This window comes from Chiloscyllium punctatum, chromosome 8, assembly GCF_047496795.1.
Source record: "Chiloscyllium punctatum isolate Juve2018m chromosome 8, sChiPun1.3, whole genome shotgun sequence".
NCBI classification, from domain to species: Eukaryota; Metazoa; Chordata; class Chondrichthyes; order Orectolobiformes; family Hemiscylliidae; genus Chiloscyllium; species Chiloscyllium punctatum.
Window position 1 is genome coordinate 16,945,533 of NC_092746.1, and position 15,806 is coordinate 16,961,338.

The following is a 15,806-nucleotide window of genomic DNA, read 5'->3' on the forward strand; positions in this document are numbered from 1 at the left end:
CTAATGCACAGTAAAGGAAATACATAGCAGCAATGTACTGAAACAACTTGCCACAGCTCCTTCAACAGCTCCTCCAAACTTCATTTCCACTTAGATGCATGGAACCACAGTCACATGACCAGTTCCTCTCCAATTAATGCACCATTCTGACTTTTATATCACTATTCTTGATGGGTCAAAATCCTGGAATTCTATTTATACCAGTCATGCGGACATATTTATATTACATGGCTTGCAGCAATTCAGACACAATAGGTCACCATCACTTACAACAGCAACTAAGAATGGACAATAAATACTAGTCTATTCCTATCCAATGATAAATTATACTCCCGATAAAACAGAGGGAATTTTAGTAACTTTGCACCTATTTCTTTACCTGGATGTCTTGAATAAGTTGCTGCGTAGGTGTATTGATGGGTGCTTTGGTATCAATAACATTCTGGATGGCATTTGCCCACCTCGTTGCCTCATTCAGAAGCTTTGTGTAAAGATGATAACAATGTTTACGGCCATATACGGTGACATTCCAATAGCCTGTCAGTCAACCAAGAACAAACAAATAATATTAAATATAATAGAAAATATGTAGCAAAAAATCAGATGCCAATAATAGAGTTTTCATTACATGGAAGCATTTATGGCCAGAAAGTTATCCATGAATCAAATCTTTGTCCGAGTTTGTGAAAGATTTTCCATTGACATGTAAGCCTGACGACTTAATGGGGGTTTTGCGTCTTTTCAAACAGGGATCAGGTTTGCAGTGTATTTCGGTAGTCAAGATGGAGTGAGAGAGTTCTGATGATGCAAAACCAGGCCAGTTACACATCACCCATCAGTTTTCCACCACAGTAATGCAGCTTCCAACATTGTTTAAAGGCCTGCATGCAATAAATGTTATTCTCAAGACTCATGCAAGTAATGAGAATTATTTTGAAATCATCAAAAATAATTCAATTTCCAGACATCTAATAAAGCCTTGAGTTCAAACTCATTATTATTGATATTGAACCAAGAGCCTTGAGGGGAAATAAAGTTGTAATCCTTCAAGTCCTTATTAGGTTTGCAAACAAATATTAAAACCATAATCTCATAAAAAGTTTCAATGATTTTTGGATCAATCACCAAGCTAAGCATTCATAATGAACAGCAGTCATAGTGCATGTTTCCAGTTCCACTGATAGAACAGATTTCCATTTTAGAGCAGAGTGCTTGCCAAACAACATAGGGGAAGTGAAGACCATTGTTCAGACCGGACCATTCTTTAGTCCAGTGAGCCTTATGTCTGTTGGAGGAAAAGTTTTGGAAAGGATTATGGGAAATAGGATTTATAATCATCTTGCAAGCAACAATTTGATTGCAGATAGTCAACATGGATTCATCAAGGGCAGGTCGTGTCTCACAAACCTCAGAGATTTTTGAGAAGGTGACCAAGCATGTGGATGAGGGTAGGGCAGTTGACGTTGTGTACATGGACTTCAGTAAGGCCTTTGATAAGGTTCCACATGGTAGGCTGTCAGAGAAAATGCAAAGGCATGGGATTAAATGTGATTTAGCAGTTTGGATTAGAAACTGGCTTTCTGTAAAAAGGCAGTGAGTGGTGGTTGATGGAAAATATTCAGCCTGGAGTCCGGTTACTAGTGGTGTGCCACAAGGATCTGTTTTGGGACCATTGCTGTTTGTCATTTTTATAAATGACTTAGACGCAGGCATAGGTGGATGGGTTACATGACACTAAAGTTGGTGGATTAGTGGACAGGGTGGAAGAGTGTTGAAGTTTGCAGGGGGACTTGGATAAATTTCAGAATTGGGTTGAGAGGCAGCAAATGGAGGTCAATGCAGATAAATGTGAGGTGACTCACTTTGGGAAGAATAACAGGAAGGCAGAATACTGGGATAATGGGACAGTCCAAAGATGTGCGGTTCAGGTGAATTGGCCATCCTAAATTGCCCGTAATGTAGGTAAGGGGTAGATGTAGGGGTATGGGTGGGTTGCACTTCGGCGGGGCGGTGTGGACTTGTTGGGCCGAAGGGCCTGTTTCCACACTGAAAGTAATCTAATCTATAATGGAAAGATTCTTGATACTGTGGAGGTGCAGAGGAATCATGTACGTAGACCCCTGAAAGTTGCCACCCAGGTTGATAGTGCTCTTAAGGCAGCATAAGCTGTGTTAGTAGGTTTTATTGTTAGAGGGATTGGGTTCCGGAGCCGTAATGTCATGCTGTAACTATACAAAATGCTAGTGCGGCTACACTTGGAATACTGTGTACAGTTCTGGTCGCCCCATTACAGGAAGGATATGGAAGCATTGAAAAGGCGCAGAGGAGGTTTACCAGGATGTTACCTGGTCTGGAGGAAAGGTCTTACGAGGAAAGGCCTAATTCCATATTACCTTCTTTTGGCCTATATCCCTTAATAAGTTTGCTTAACGAAAGAAATTTCAGATCTAAAATTAACAACTGATCAAGCGTCAACTAATAAAGATCGTTTCCTAACCTCTACTATCCTTTGCGTGTAGAAGTGCGTCGTAACATCTCTCCTGAATGGTCTAGCCCTAACTTTTGGACTTACTACACCCATTGATTATAAAACTGCACTTCTTTAAATACATTATGACATTTTCTCTATTGGAAAAGTGCTGTTACTGATGTGAACAATTATGTAATACTTGTCAACGTAAGCATCAACGTGCCTTTTGAAGGCCAAATCCCTGTGACATCTGCACAGTTCAGCTGCTAATATTGACATTTGGAAGCGTCAAAACATTCACCTTGCAGAAAGTTTCAAACTTCTCATGAGCTCCCAAAATTTTGTCACCTTCTTCCAAGATGACTTTAGGCTGGACGGCTAGAACTTGTCCACTCCGTCCGTTTCTATTTTTTTCACTTTTGTCTTTTTTACTCCTTCCTTCTCTTCAGTGATGTCCTGAAGTCCTGGTCTAAGCGCCGACTCAGACTTTCTGCCTCAACACGGACTGGGTTGGAAGGATTGTTATTCTGAACTTTTTTCTTTATTTTTCTCATTTATTCCTTTTAACTGGAAAGCTGGACTTTTATTTCTTTATTTTTCTAATGCATTTTCCAAAGAATTTGTACTTAAACATCTGTACCTAGGTACCTTTGTACCTAAGATGGCGCCTTGTAAATCTTTCAATGTAATCATTTAAGTACGTGACAATAAAGTTAATTCTAAAGCCATGAAAATGATATCAAAGAGGAAAACAGTTTTTCATTTTTTGTGTAAAATGGGAAACCATCACTAACAGAGTAAAAAAACCCCACCATTTTGACTGGGACAACACCTCTACCCTGGACAGGCTAAGCAAAGACATGCCAGAGAATTCCTAGAGGCCTGGCACTCCAACCACAACGCCATAAACAAACACATAGATCTAGATACCATCTATCAACCCCTCAGAAAATGATCAGGAAATGACATCACCACAAACCCCAGAAACCCCATCCAGGACAAACATATAAGTAGAAAGCAAGAGACAACAGCTTCGCTTCACTTGGAGGTCGCCACTGATGATGTTACCTAGCCAGGTAATGAAACGTCTGGATATCAAACCTACAGCTCAGCGAGCAAACCTACACCCTAAACCTCAACCTGAGCGACAAACCTTCACAAACCTTGCAAAAACAGAGTAGACATGCATGACATAGCAACATGCAAGAACATCAAGAGGAAATCAGACTTCCTCTAAAAATGCCCTAAATGTGTCCTTTTGTGCATCAAAATATTCCTCTGAAACAGTGAAAAATTGGAATCAAGTGTTAAACTTATTTTGTGAACGGACTGATTTGACATCTTGACGAGCCATGGACTATACTTGTTAAAAAGTTATTTGGACAGACGGGGGGAAATATTTTTAAAGCAGAACCCAACCAATGCTAAAACATTAGGAGAAATATTAAACAAATCACTTGATGAGATGATAGGATGAGGTTCAATGTTAGTTTTCTATCCTACCAGATAATCATCTTCACTGAAATCAGCAGCTGATCCCTTGGGCTCATCAATGGACAAATCCTGTAAACGTTACCTTTTGGTATACACTTAATATGTTGTTGTGCCCATGATGATTAAAGCTCTGAATAATAGGAAATTTGAAATAATTTTCTTGGAAATATTAATCTTTGTGATGTTCATTGCGTTGTCATATTTAAAAACTTGCAAGGAACGGTTTATTAACATAGATTTACCCACAGTACTTACACTTCCAAATCACTCCTTCTGAAGTCTTTTCCTTACAGACTTCCGACCAGATGGGGCGGCATAGTGGCTCAGTGGTTAGCACTGCTGCCTCACAGCGCCAGGGACACAGGTTCAATTCCAGCCTCGGGTGACTGCCTGTGTGGAGTTTGCACATTCTTCCAGTGTTTGCATGGGTTTCCTCCCACAAGCCAAAGATGTGCAGGTCAGGTGAATTGGCCATGCTAAACTGCCCATAGTGTTAGGTGCATTAGTCAGAGGGAAATGGGTCTGGGTGTGTTACTCTTACGAGGGTTAGTGTGGACTTGTTGGGCCAAAGGGCCTGTTTCCACACTGTAGGGAACCTAATCTAATCTGAAACAGATTCTTGGCTCATTGTCTGTTGATTAGATTAGATTAGATTACTTACAGTGTAGAAACAGGCCCTTCGGCCCAACAAGTCCACACCGACCCGCCGAAGCGCAACCCACCCATTCCCCTACATTTACCCCTTTACCTAACACTACGGGCAACTTAGCATGGCCAATTCACCTGACCTGCACGTCTTTGGACTGTGGGAGGAAACCGGAGCACCCGGAGGAAACCCAAGCAGACACAGGGAGAACGTGCAAACTCCACACAGTCAGTCGCCCGAGTCGGGAATTGAACCCGGGTCCCTGGCGCTGTGAGGCAGCAGTGCTAACCACTGTGCCACTGTGCCGCCCTGATGATTTATCCTGAGCGGTTTCCCTGACAATTTGAGTCAATGGTGCTTTGCGATGGCCTTAAATTCTCAGGCATAGGGCAATGAAGTAAGTTCAAGTCCACCTCAGCTAGAACAGGAATGGAGCCCATTTCAGGCATAATTTTCAACCATACAAACAGCCACCGAGCCAAGTAAGATAATGTCTGCTTGAAATATCACCATTCTAAAAATCTACATTTGTCTGAAATTTACAACAATCATACTTCAGAAAAAAAAAAGAGTTGAATCTTACCAAATTCTTTGAAAATCTTTTCATCAGGTTGTAGGACAGAACAGAGGCTATTCAGTACCAGGGTTCCAAGCTTGACCATATTCCTTTCAGAGCTCTTGTAGTAGTCTAGCGAGTTATAGGTCAGTACAAACCAACGCTTCTTCAAGGATCTGAATTTACCACCATTCTTAACTTCTTTATGCAGCCATCCTTTTAAAAGCACAAAAAAAATTATACTCTCTCATAATGACCCGAGTATAGTCCTCAATCAAAGTCACCTTTGAGGCTTGAAAATTCATTCTGTCCAACTTCACAAAAGATGCAGCCATTAGAGTTGAGAAAGGATGTGAAATGATGGAGGGGAGAAACATAATAAAAGACACACTGAAGAATGCAGCATTTTTCAGAATGGATTTATAATCAGGCCAAGATAATTAAGAGAAGCAAAGGAAATAAAAGGATTGGCCCATCATTTTTCAATCCTCTCTACCTGTCCGTATGGTGCCCAAGGACCAGAGTACTTTTGAAATTGATCCATGATTAAAAAGAGAAGGGAGAAAATGGGAGCACCAAATAAAGACAGTCCAGTCAGCTTCATATCAAAGATGATTAGATTATGAGTAAAAAGATCCAAAATATAGTATTGAATATCACTTAGATTAAGCACGGTCAACATGGATTTGTTAAGGGAAAGTAGCATTGAACCAACTTGGTTGACTTTTTTTTTGGCATGTTCAGATCCAAGTTGGCTCAATACCAGAAACAAGATTGTATTGGATGATGACTATTTTTATTACTGGAAAGTTGCTTTTGGAAGGGATCTATAAGCTAAACGTGAAAAAGTTGAGGCTGTTTTCTGTGAAAACAAAAGTGCCTGACGGACGATTTGGTTGAAGTGTATAAAATTGAATGCCCCCAGACTGGATAGAAACTACCTATTCCTTCACAGCGCTGTAAATATTACCTGCTCAGATAATAATTAAATTCATTGAGTCATAGAAACCCTCCAGTGTTGAAGCAGGCCATTCAGCCCATCATATCTGCACTGACTCTTCAAACAGCATCACACCCAGACCCACCAGCTCCCCCCGCCATGACCCCAACCTCTCTCATAATCCTGCATTTCCCATGGCGATTCAGTCTGGCCTGCACATCTTTGGTCTGTGGAAGGAAACCAGGGCACTGGAGGAAACCCACGCAGATATGCGGAGAATGTGTTAATGCCAGTTGCCCAAAGTTGGAATTGAACTCAGGTCCTTGGTGCTGTGAGGCAACAGTGCTAAACACAGAGCCACCGAACCACCATGCTGCCCTCATTTTAAAGAAAGGATTGTCTCCATTAAAACACTGGGTACGACATTCCAAACCGTAACCGGTCACTGCATTTAAAAAATGTCCTCCTATCAACATTGACTTAAAGTGAATAATTGGGAAAAAAAAAGCAATGTCCTCTGGTTCTTAATCCTTCTGCTAATCACCATGTCTATTCTGTTTAGGCAGTGAAAGGATCTCTTAAGAAACAAGGGAAATAAGAAATTGGCAGCAAAAAAAAAAAGAGTTGAGGTGGAACATCAGGCTTTCATTGGCCATTTTGCAACCAGTATTACCTCACTGGAAGTCTAGAACAAGAAAAGGTTCTAAAGGAATGGACAATATTAAATAGATCAATTCTGGATACACTATAGCATGATTGAATTTACAAGATTGTCTTGGCCTGTTTAATACTCATGGAACGTCAGTGGCTCCATTGATTATGAACTTGCCCCCTTCTCTCAGGTTATATTTTTGCATTATGGCCAAGACAATGATGTGATGCTCAGTGTGACAGAAAGTGTGTGGAGCATGGGATAGTTGATGAATGGGGAATTGGGGTCAGCTTATTGGTATTAGCAGCTGAATTAGCTCTTTAGTCCAGGCAGACACAGTCTAAATTGCAGCTGTGAGACAACAGTCCCACCTCCTCACCTCCCATCCCATTCACATGAAAATCTATGCAAGCAATGCATTATTTACCCTTTGAATCATATAATCATGCTTCTACTTCTTTCCCTTTAATGCATGTAAACTGGTTGTGGTAAATTTGTCCGCGCTGAATTTGTCCAACGGTACATCTCATAGATCAGCATTAAACAAGAAAAAGGGATCCTTATAGAACATACAAAAATACAGCGCAGTACAGGCCCTTCGGCCCTCGATGTTGCACCGGCCGAAGCCTACCTAACCTACACTAGCCCAATAACCTCCATATGCTTATCCAATGCCAGCTTGAATGACCATAAAGAGGGAGAGTCCACCACTGATACTGGCAGGGCATTCCATGAACTCTCAACCCACTGAGTAAAGAATCTACCCTTAACATCTGTCCTATACCAACCTCCCCTTAATTTAAAGCTGTGTCCCCTAGTAACAGCTGACTCCATATACGGAAAAAGGTTTTCACTGTCAACCCTATCTAAACCCCTAATCATCTTGTACACCTCTATCAAATCTCCCCTAAACCTTCTTTTCTCCAATGAGAACAGCATTGTGGGATGACAACAGAATTACAGGATGGGAAGGTACAACAAATATTTGTGAAATACTTTGAAAGCTGTGTTAGAAATAATGTTATCCATGACCTTAAATAAGGAAGGTGGAGAAATCGTTTCAGACCGATGCTTCTTCAAACACAACCTTGTACAGAGGCTGACAGCTTTAAGTAGGACAGTGATGTAATTGAAAACCAAGTAAATAGGACATAAACTGATGTTAGCTAATAGGGCACACAGTCAGAGCAAAGAAATAACAAAAAAAGGATATTGTAATTAGATTAGATTAGATTACTTACAGTGTGAAAACAGGCCCTTTGGCCCAACAAGTCTACACTGACCCTCTGAAGAGCAACTCATCCAGACCCATTACATCAAGATAACCCAGCAGAGCCAAGATGGCTTTGTCAAAGGGAAATCATATTTAACTAATTTACTGAATAAACAACTCATGCTGTAGACAAAAGGAAACCAGTTGTTGTATAGTATTTAGATTTTGAGAAGGCATTTCATCAGGTATTACATCAAAGGGTATTGCAGAAAATGAAATCTCAGTGTGGGTGGTAAAATGATAAAAGATTGGCTTGTTAACAGGAAGCAGACAGTAGCAATAAGCCGACCTATTTCAGGTTGGCAAGATGTCATGAACAGCGTGCCACAGGGGTTGGTGCTGGGGCCTCAATGCTCTAAAATTTAGATACATCATTTTGATGAAATGGTTGAAAGTGTGGTAGATAAATTTGCTGATAGAAGAAAAAAAAATGAGTTGTGAAGAGGACATAAGGAGCCACAAAGGGACATAGGTTAGTTGAGTGTTACTTCTAATCTTTGTTCCAGATGCACAGGCCTCCAGGACCTGTGTGGCAGTGACTTATGGACGTAGAACTTGCTTCTGTGATCGGCATGCATGGGACCTTGTGGCTGTGCAGCTTAGAGGGACCACTGGGGGGGCAAAGTAAATGGAGTATGATGTGTGAAACTGCCCACTTTGGAAGAATAAAAAGCATATTAGATAATCGGTGGGAGGTTGCAGAGACATCTCGTTGTTTCAGTGCAGGAATCATGGAAGGTTGCATCATGTAGGGTACAGCAAGTTGTCAGAAGAGCTAATGCAATTTTATACTTTATTGCCATAGATGAGGTCCCAGAAAACTGGAGAACAGCCAATGATGTTCCTGTGTTTAAGTAGGACAACAGGGATAATCCATGAAATTATAGGCTGGTGAACCTTCCATCAGTGGCAGGGAAATTATTGGAGAAGATTCTTAGGGGTCAGGAGTGACTCGCATTTGAAGCAGCACAGACCTATCTGGGATAACATGGCTTTGTGCAACAGAGGGAGGTCTTGCCGAACAAATGTGATTGATTGAGTTTTTTTTGAGTAAGCAACAAAGATGGCACAAGAGTAAGGCAGTGGGCATTGTCAAATGCTTTAGTAATGTTCATGTAGACAAAGTCCCTCACAGTAGATTAGTCCAGAAGATTAAGTCACATGTGATTCACGGTATGTTGGCAAATTGGACATAGAATCGATTTGGTCATCGGAGGCAGGAAGGAGTTATAGAGGAGTGTTTTTTCTGACTGTAGACTGTGACCAGTGCTGTTTCACGAGGCTCAGTGTATACCCCCTCCTTGGTACACAGAACAGTACAACAGGCCCTTTGGATCCCCTATGTCTGTGCCACTATGGTGCAATTCTGAACCAACCTCTCCATTGCCTGTTCATGCTTGTTTAAGAACCTTTTAAATGTTGCTATTGTATCTGCTTCTAACACCACCCAGCAACACATTCTAGGTATTCACCATCCTCTGTCCAAAAACAAACCCCGTCTCACTTACCCCCTTTAAACTTTTCCCCTCTCAACTTAATTTTATGCCCTCTAGTGTTTGACATTTCCATCCTGGGGAAAAGACTGCAGCTTTATGTTTATAGTCTTCTATCATGTTGTCCCTCAAAGTGCAATATTCTAGCTAAAATAATCCAAGTTGCCCAAGCCTCTAAATATAGCAAATGCAATCCAAACCAGTCAACATCCTGGCAAATCTCTTTCACACACTATCCAAAACTTCTACATCCTTCCCAAACTGTGGTGACCAGAACTGTACACAATATTCTAAACGGGATGAAACTAAAGTTTTATACAGCTGTAAAACATGACTTGTGTGGAAAATTTGAAGGAACACTGGCCTCTAAAATTTGATCCTAACCTGTTGTTACTTCTGTGAAACTGCTGTTCTGTACCTACAATGAAATTCTTGTGCAAGTGAAACTGCCTTTTGTCTAATGGCAGATGTATTGGTGCCACCCCAGTTGTTTATGACGCAAAGTCCCTCAGGAAGCTGGAGGAGGTTTGACTGGCCTTTATCATGCTGTATCCATTGGCTCACAGCCCACGAAAACGGGTGGGTGGTTGGTTGGTGAATATCTATGCAAATTAAGGAATGCTCAAAGCATAGAAACATTTGATTGGCTGCATCACTGAACAAGTGCAACTGCTCTCTATTGTTTCAGTGGAACAGACAGTATCACGAGTCGAGCTGTTCCCCTCGTGCACAAGTTAATTAAAGTATGCATGCAAGTCTGAGTGTTTATTTTTATCGGTCACTACACTTGTCAAGATTTATGCTCTATGCCTGATAAACGCAAGCATGCCCGATGCCTTCTTTACCACCTTATCCAATTGTGTTAATACTTTCAGGGAACTATGGACTTGCACCTGAAGATCCTTTTGTACATCAGGGCTTCGAAAAGTCCTGCCAATCACTGTCTACTTTCCTCTTCCATTTGACCTTCCCAAGAGCATTACCTTATATCTGGCACTGATCCTTGCAAAAAAACATTTGTCAGAACTCTAGTCAGAAAAACACCTCTCCACAACTTCTATGAGTAAGCCAATTTTGCACAGAATTTGCCAACTCACCACAGATGCCATGTGACTTAATCTTCTGGACCAGCAAACCAGTAGGAACCTTTGCAAATCCTTTCGCAAAGATCATGTAGACAACATCCACTGCGTACCATTGTCAACCATCTTCATTACTTCCTCTAAAAACTCAATCAAGATCTCCCCTACATAAACTGAGAGAAAAAGTGAGGCTAATGCCCAAAATGTTGACTTTCGTGCTCCTTGGATGATGCCTAACCTGCTGTACTTTTCCAGATTTTTCAGTTCCCCTCTATAAAGCCATGCTGACTATCACATATCAGTCAATTCTTCAGCCAGTCAATGCTTACCCTCCTATAATTACTTTGGTTTTCCCTGTTGCCACCTTTACACAAAGGAACAACATTAGCTACAGTCTTGAAAATAGCAAAAGATGATACAAAGATCTGTCAAGGCTCCAGCAATCTCCCGCCTTACCTCCTTCAGTATCCTGGGATAGATTTCATCAGGCTTATCTACCAATTTATCAACCTTAATATTTTTGAAGACAGTCAACACCACTTCCTTCTTAATATTAACATATCACAGAATATCAACCTAAGCTTATCATCGTTCTCCTTGGTGAACGCTGATATGAATCATTTAGGACTTCAACCACTTTCTCTAGCTCCACAGACACATTCCCTTCTTTGCCCTTGAGAGAATCTACCCTTTCTCTAGGTTCCCTTTCACTCCTAATATACAGTTGGTTCTGATATAACACGATAGTCCCGTTCTCATGCGATCTCACATTATAAGAAAGTCGCGCAATAGCAGTGCCATTTAAACTAATGAGACTAGAATCACATTATAAACAATGCAGGTAAGGAAAGTTTGTGTTCTACAAATAAAGGTAGAAATTCTTCAATTGTATTAAAGTCATTTTACATTGAGGAAATATGTGTTATAGCAGAACTGGCTGTATGTATAATATGCCTTGCAATTCACCTTAATCCTACTTACCAAGAAAACTGCATGGCCCCGTCTAGCCCTCCTAGTTTCTTGTTTAAGCTCATTTCTGCTTTCTTTATATTCACAAGGACCTTGTTTCATTCGTTTCTGAAACCTCATTTATTTTTTTCTTTTCTGACCAAAACTAACTTCCAGATGGTTTCACATTACTTCAGAGGTTAATGGTTTTCAATTTGCTTGCAGAAAGGACTGACCTATTGTAGCCTGCTTGAGCAAAACTGTCTCAAAATATCTGGAATGCTTGTCTTACAAGATTATAACACTGCAAGGTAATTAAGTTCTATTAACAAGGGAAAATCAGGTTATAGTACAAATTTATTTTTTGAGAGCAGAATACATTTATACCCGAAAGTGGTGACTTTGAGATTTTAAATGGTCACATTCTTACCTCTGATAATAAACTCCTGACCTTCTACTTTTGTGTCTCCCTTGACCCGTTGCAGTAATGTTATCCAGTGATGCATCTCCTCTGGTGTGTCTGCATTGCAGTGCAAGATGCGATTTGCAGTAATAATCACAAATGAATTGGGTCTATAATAAAAATTCACTAGTTACATATGATTTTTTGGTACATTATTTAGAACAGAACAATGAAGTGAGGATACAGGCATTATTTATTTCCATGTTGCTATTTTATGGAAACAATTCATTCCATTACTCTCCTCTGTTCAATGTCAAAAGATTTTTCAAATCTAGAGATCCACATTTATGACTTTTTTTCCCCTTACATACACTTTGAAACATTAAAAAAAATCAAATTGACTCCATACATTGAAACTTTATTAAGTGTGTAACACACCACATATTCAACTGCAAGCTGTACAAACTCCCACGCTCTTTCTAGTCTGACTGGATGAGAGTAATCATCTTAGATTAATCAAGATTAATTGAAATATTACCAATCCACTGGCAGGCCAATACTAAGGATATTTAACAAACGCATCAAATGAGTAAAATATCTGGGTATCACATCCCATTCTGTGGTCCAGCAAATTGTGGCAATCCTGGCTTTGGCCTCCCTCCAAGGAAATGCCCAATCAGATGGACAAACTTCACTGGGATTGATGCAACAGGTAATGGAAGCGTGAAGGAAGTCTGGAATGATGGTAAATAAGGTAACTGCACTTTGGACCAATTAGGCTGATGTCGCTAACCTAAGATTCTGGTGGGGGGAGGAGAACGATGGGGGAGGTGATGGTGGTCTTTCCTTTCAGCGACTTCAGGGTGCCTGCTGGGCAAGGTCCATCCACCAGAGGCCACCACAGTGATTGTGCCAACAACTGTAGCCATACTTGAAAATAACTTCAGAGGGCACCTACATTGAGTCCTAAATGTATTTACACTGCGCACTTGTCCTAGCCATGGATTCGCCCAATTGATGTCCCACCTGTGGCAATTGCACACTGTCCCTAACTGGACTGCAGGAGCCTCCAAATTGGTTCACTCCAAGGAACACTGTGCAGGTAATCAGGACTCAAACTAAGGGTGAGAACTTGCCATAGTTTCAAACAGAATACTGCCAAAGGTGGTAAGATATGCTTAATTGCAGTATTCTGGAAACTTTGGAATTTGTTAGAAATGAGAAAAGGTTTATAATTACCTGTCAGGAGAACCAAAAGCACAGACTGAGTCAATCAAACCTACGTCCAATGTACCCTAGACAACAAAAACGATTTGTTTCAATATACAGTGACAACAGTTGACTGAAAACTGTATGGATATCAACATTCTAAACAAAAAACAAAAGCTTTTATAACTTCGGATTGAAATGTTTTTACAACTTGCATGAAAATCTTGAACAGAGAAACCATATTAGCTTTTATGGGCAGCTGAGGGTTACTTACCACAGCCACTACAATCTCTTCCCCTGCTTCCTATTGTAACCAGGGATACACTTCATCAGGTCCTGGACATTTATACACCTTTATGCCAACTAAAACATCTAATACCACCTTCTGGTTAATCTTAAAATGCTCTCAAAGCTCACAATCCCATCCGAAATTCCCAGCTACCATGTCTTTCTACTTTGTGAATATAGATGAGAAATATTCATTTCAGTTCTCACCCATATGCCCTAGTTCAAAACAAAGATTGCCACTTTGGTCACTAATGTGTTCCACTCTTTCTGCAGTACTCCCATTGCTCTTAATATACTTATAAAGTACCATGGGGTTTTCCTCAATTCTATCTGCTGAAGATATTTCATGGCCGGTCTTTGCCCTCCTTATTTCTTTAAGCAACATGTATATTCTCTATTTTTGTTGAATCCCCACCCCATTTTCAATGTGCTTTACCTAAATATGGTTCCCTCTATTTTTCATCAAATCATAGAATCCCTACAGTGTAGACACAGGCCATTTGACCCATCAAATCTGCACCAACCTTCTGAGGAGGACCCCACCATTTACCCGTAATCCACCTAGTTAACCCAACGAGCCTGCACATCCCTGAACACTATGGCGCAATTTAGCAGCCTGACCAGTCAAGCTACTTGCATTAAAGTAGATACAATTTCCCATGTGTCTCTTTATGTTCATGTTGGTCCACCTGCTGGACTGTCCTAGTATGCCTTCCAAATCAGATTGGACCTGGCTTCCAACTTCACATTTATTTTGCGGCATATCCCCTTGCCAAATTAGTCTGAAAGTTCCCCAATAGCAAGGATATTGGACCCATATCAGATCATGTGCAATCTGTTCAGCTTGTACAGGTCCACCTACTCCAGAAGTTGTATCCCAAAAAAAAACCTGCCCCCCCCCACACACACACACACACAATCCCTATAGCCATGCATTCATCTGACATATTTTCCTCTCCCCATACTCAGTAACATGTGGCACTGGAAGTAATCCAGAGATACACAACCTTAGCCAACTTTAATTACTATCTTACACTTTAAATTCCTGTTGCAGGATCTCATTTCTATTTTTTAACCCTCGGTCATTGGTACTGACATGTACCATGACTGTTGAGACCCCTCTGATCTTAATGGTTCTTTGACATTTGGGGTGCCCTGATCTTGGCTCCACTCAATTTTTGCACAAGCATATGTGGCCTGTGCTCTTGCTATTTCCTCTATGAATGTCTCCCATGGCTTTGACACAGACTTACCCAAAGGTGTGCAAGCTAAGTAGATTTGCTGTGGGAAATTAACTATTATCAGGATAGGGCAGGGCGTGGGTAGAATGCTGTTTGGAGGGTCATTGTGTACTCAACGGGCTGAATGGCCTGCTTCGACATTGTAAGGATTTCATGATTCTATCATCAGTTGACTGGGCTGTTCCCAGTCAACTTCAGTCAAGTTGTACTTTAGCTTAAAATTAGCCTCCGTCGGCTTCTCCACTGTTGTTAAATAATCAGACTACTTATCCAACATCCCGTACATTCATAATGAGAGCAGAAACTTTCTCCAATTAAATAATAGAGACTAAAGCCTTTGGAAGCCTCACTGCAAAATTGACTTCCTCGTTAGTGATTCCTCCCCTTTCCCAGCAACAGTGAGAGATTAAATGTTCCAAAGTCAAAGGTTAGATTTTAAGATGGAATGTTCATTCAAGCCAGAAGCAATTGCTAAGGAAGGAAATGTAGCTGTTGACGCAGGGGTTTTTTTATATCTGATCAAACATAGTCAGGGAAATAGAAAGTGAAGAGTGAAAACATAGTGGAAAAGAAAAAGAAAAATCACACTGGAGAGAAGAGCACCTTCAAGGTATATATTCCTGGAAGAGAAGTGGCAGCGAATTAAATATTAATGCAAAAAGAAAATATTTTACATGACAGAAATCTGAAATGTATTTTAATGTTGTAATTATACAGATACTTAAAAAGAAACTAAATAAATAATCAGCTTTCATTCAGTTTTTTTTCCAGAAAGATAATATAAAAGAATAATTTAATGAATTATTGCTGCTGGAGCCTCAATATCCAGAAACAAAACTCGTGTCAACAGTTGAAATTAAAATAAGTTAAATGCTGGAATTACAAAACATGGCTACCAGCATCTGTTGAGAGATAAAAAGAATTCACATTGAGGTGAATCACCACTCTATGATCCCTCATTAGGCAAGAAAGAATAAACAATGGTGAAAGGAGATGATGGAATATGATGATTAGATCAATACTATGACTTGCTTTCAGCCTGAACAATTCCATCTACTTTGCTTTTAATTTCTGATTACTGCAGCCTTTGCACAGTTCACCTCTGAACCTT

At 40.4% G+C, this 15,806-nt stretch overlaps 1 protein-coding gene across 1 annotated transcript in view; it reads right to left on the reverse strand.

Annotated features, from left to right (window-relative positions):
• myo10 (myosin X) overlaps positions 1–15,806 on the reverse strand; it is a 335,499-nt gene that overhangs the window by 44,608 nt on the left and 275,085 nt on the right. Inside the window, exons 30-33 of the mRNA XM_072575194.1 lie at positions 13,197–13,252; positions 11,985–12,127; positions 5,194–5,382; positions 380–537 (exon numbers count right to left, since the gene is read on the reverse strand). Of these exons, the coding sequence (XP_072431295.1) occupies positions 380–537; positions 5,194–5,382; positions 11,985–12,127; positions 13,197–13,252 (546 nt within the window). The remainder of the gene's footprint in view (positions 1–379; positions 538–5,193; positions 5,383–11,984; positions 12,128–13,196; positions 13,253–15,806) is intronic.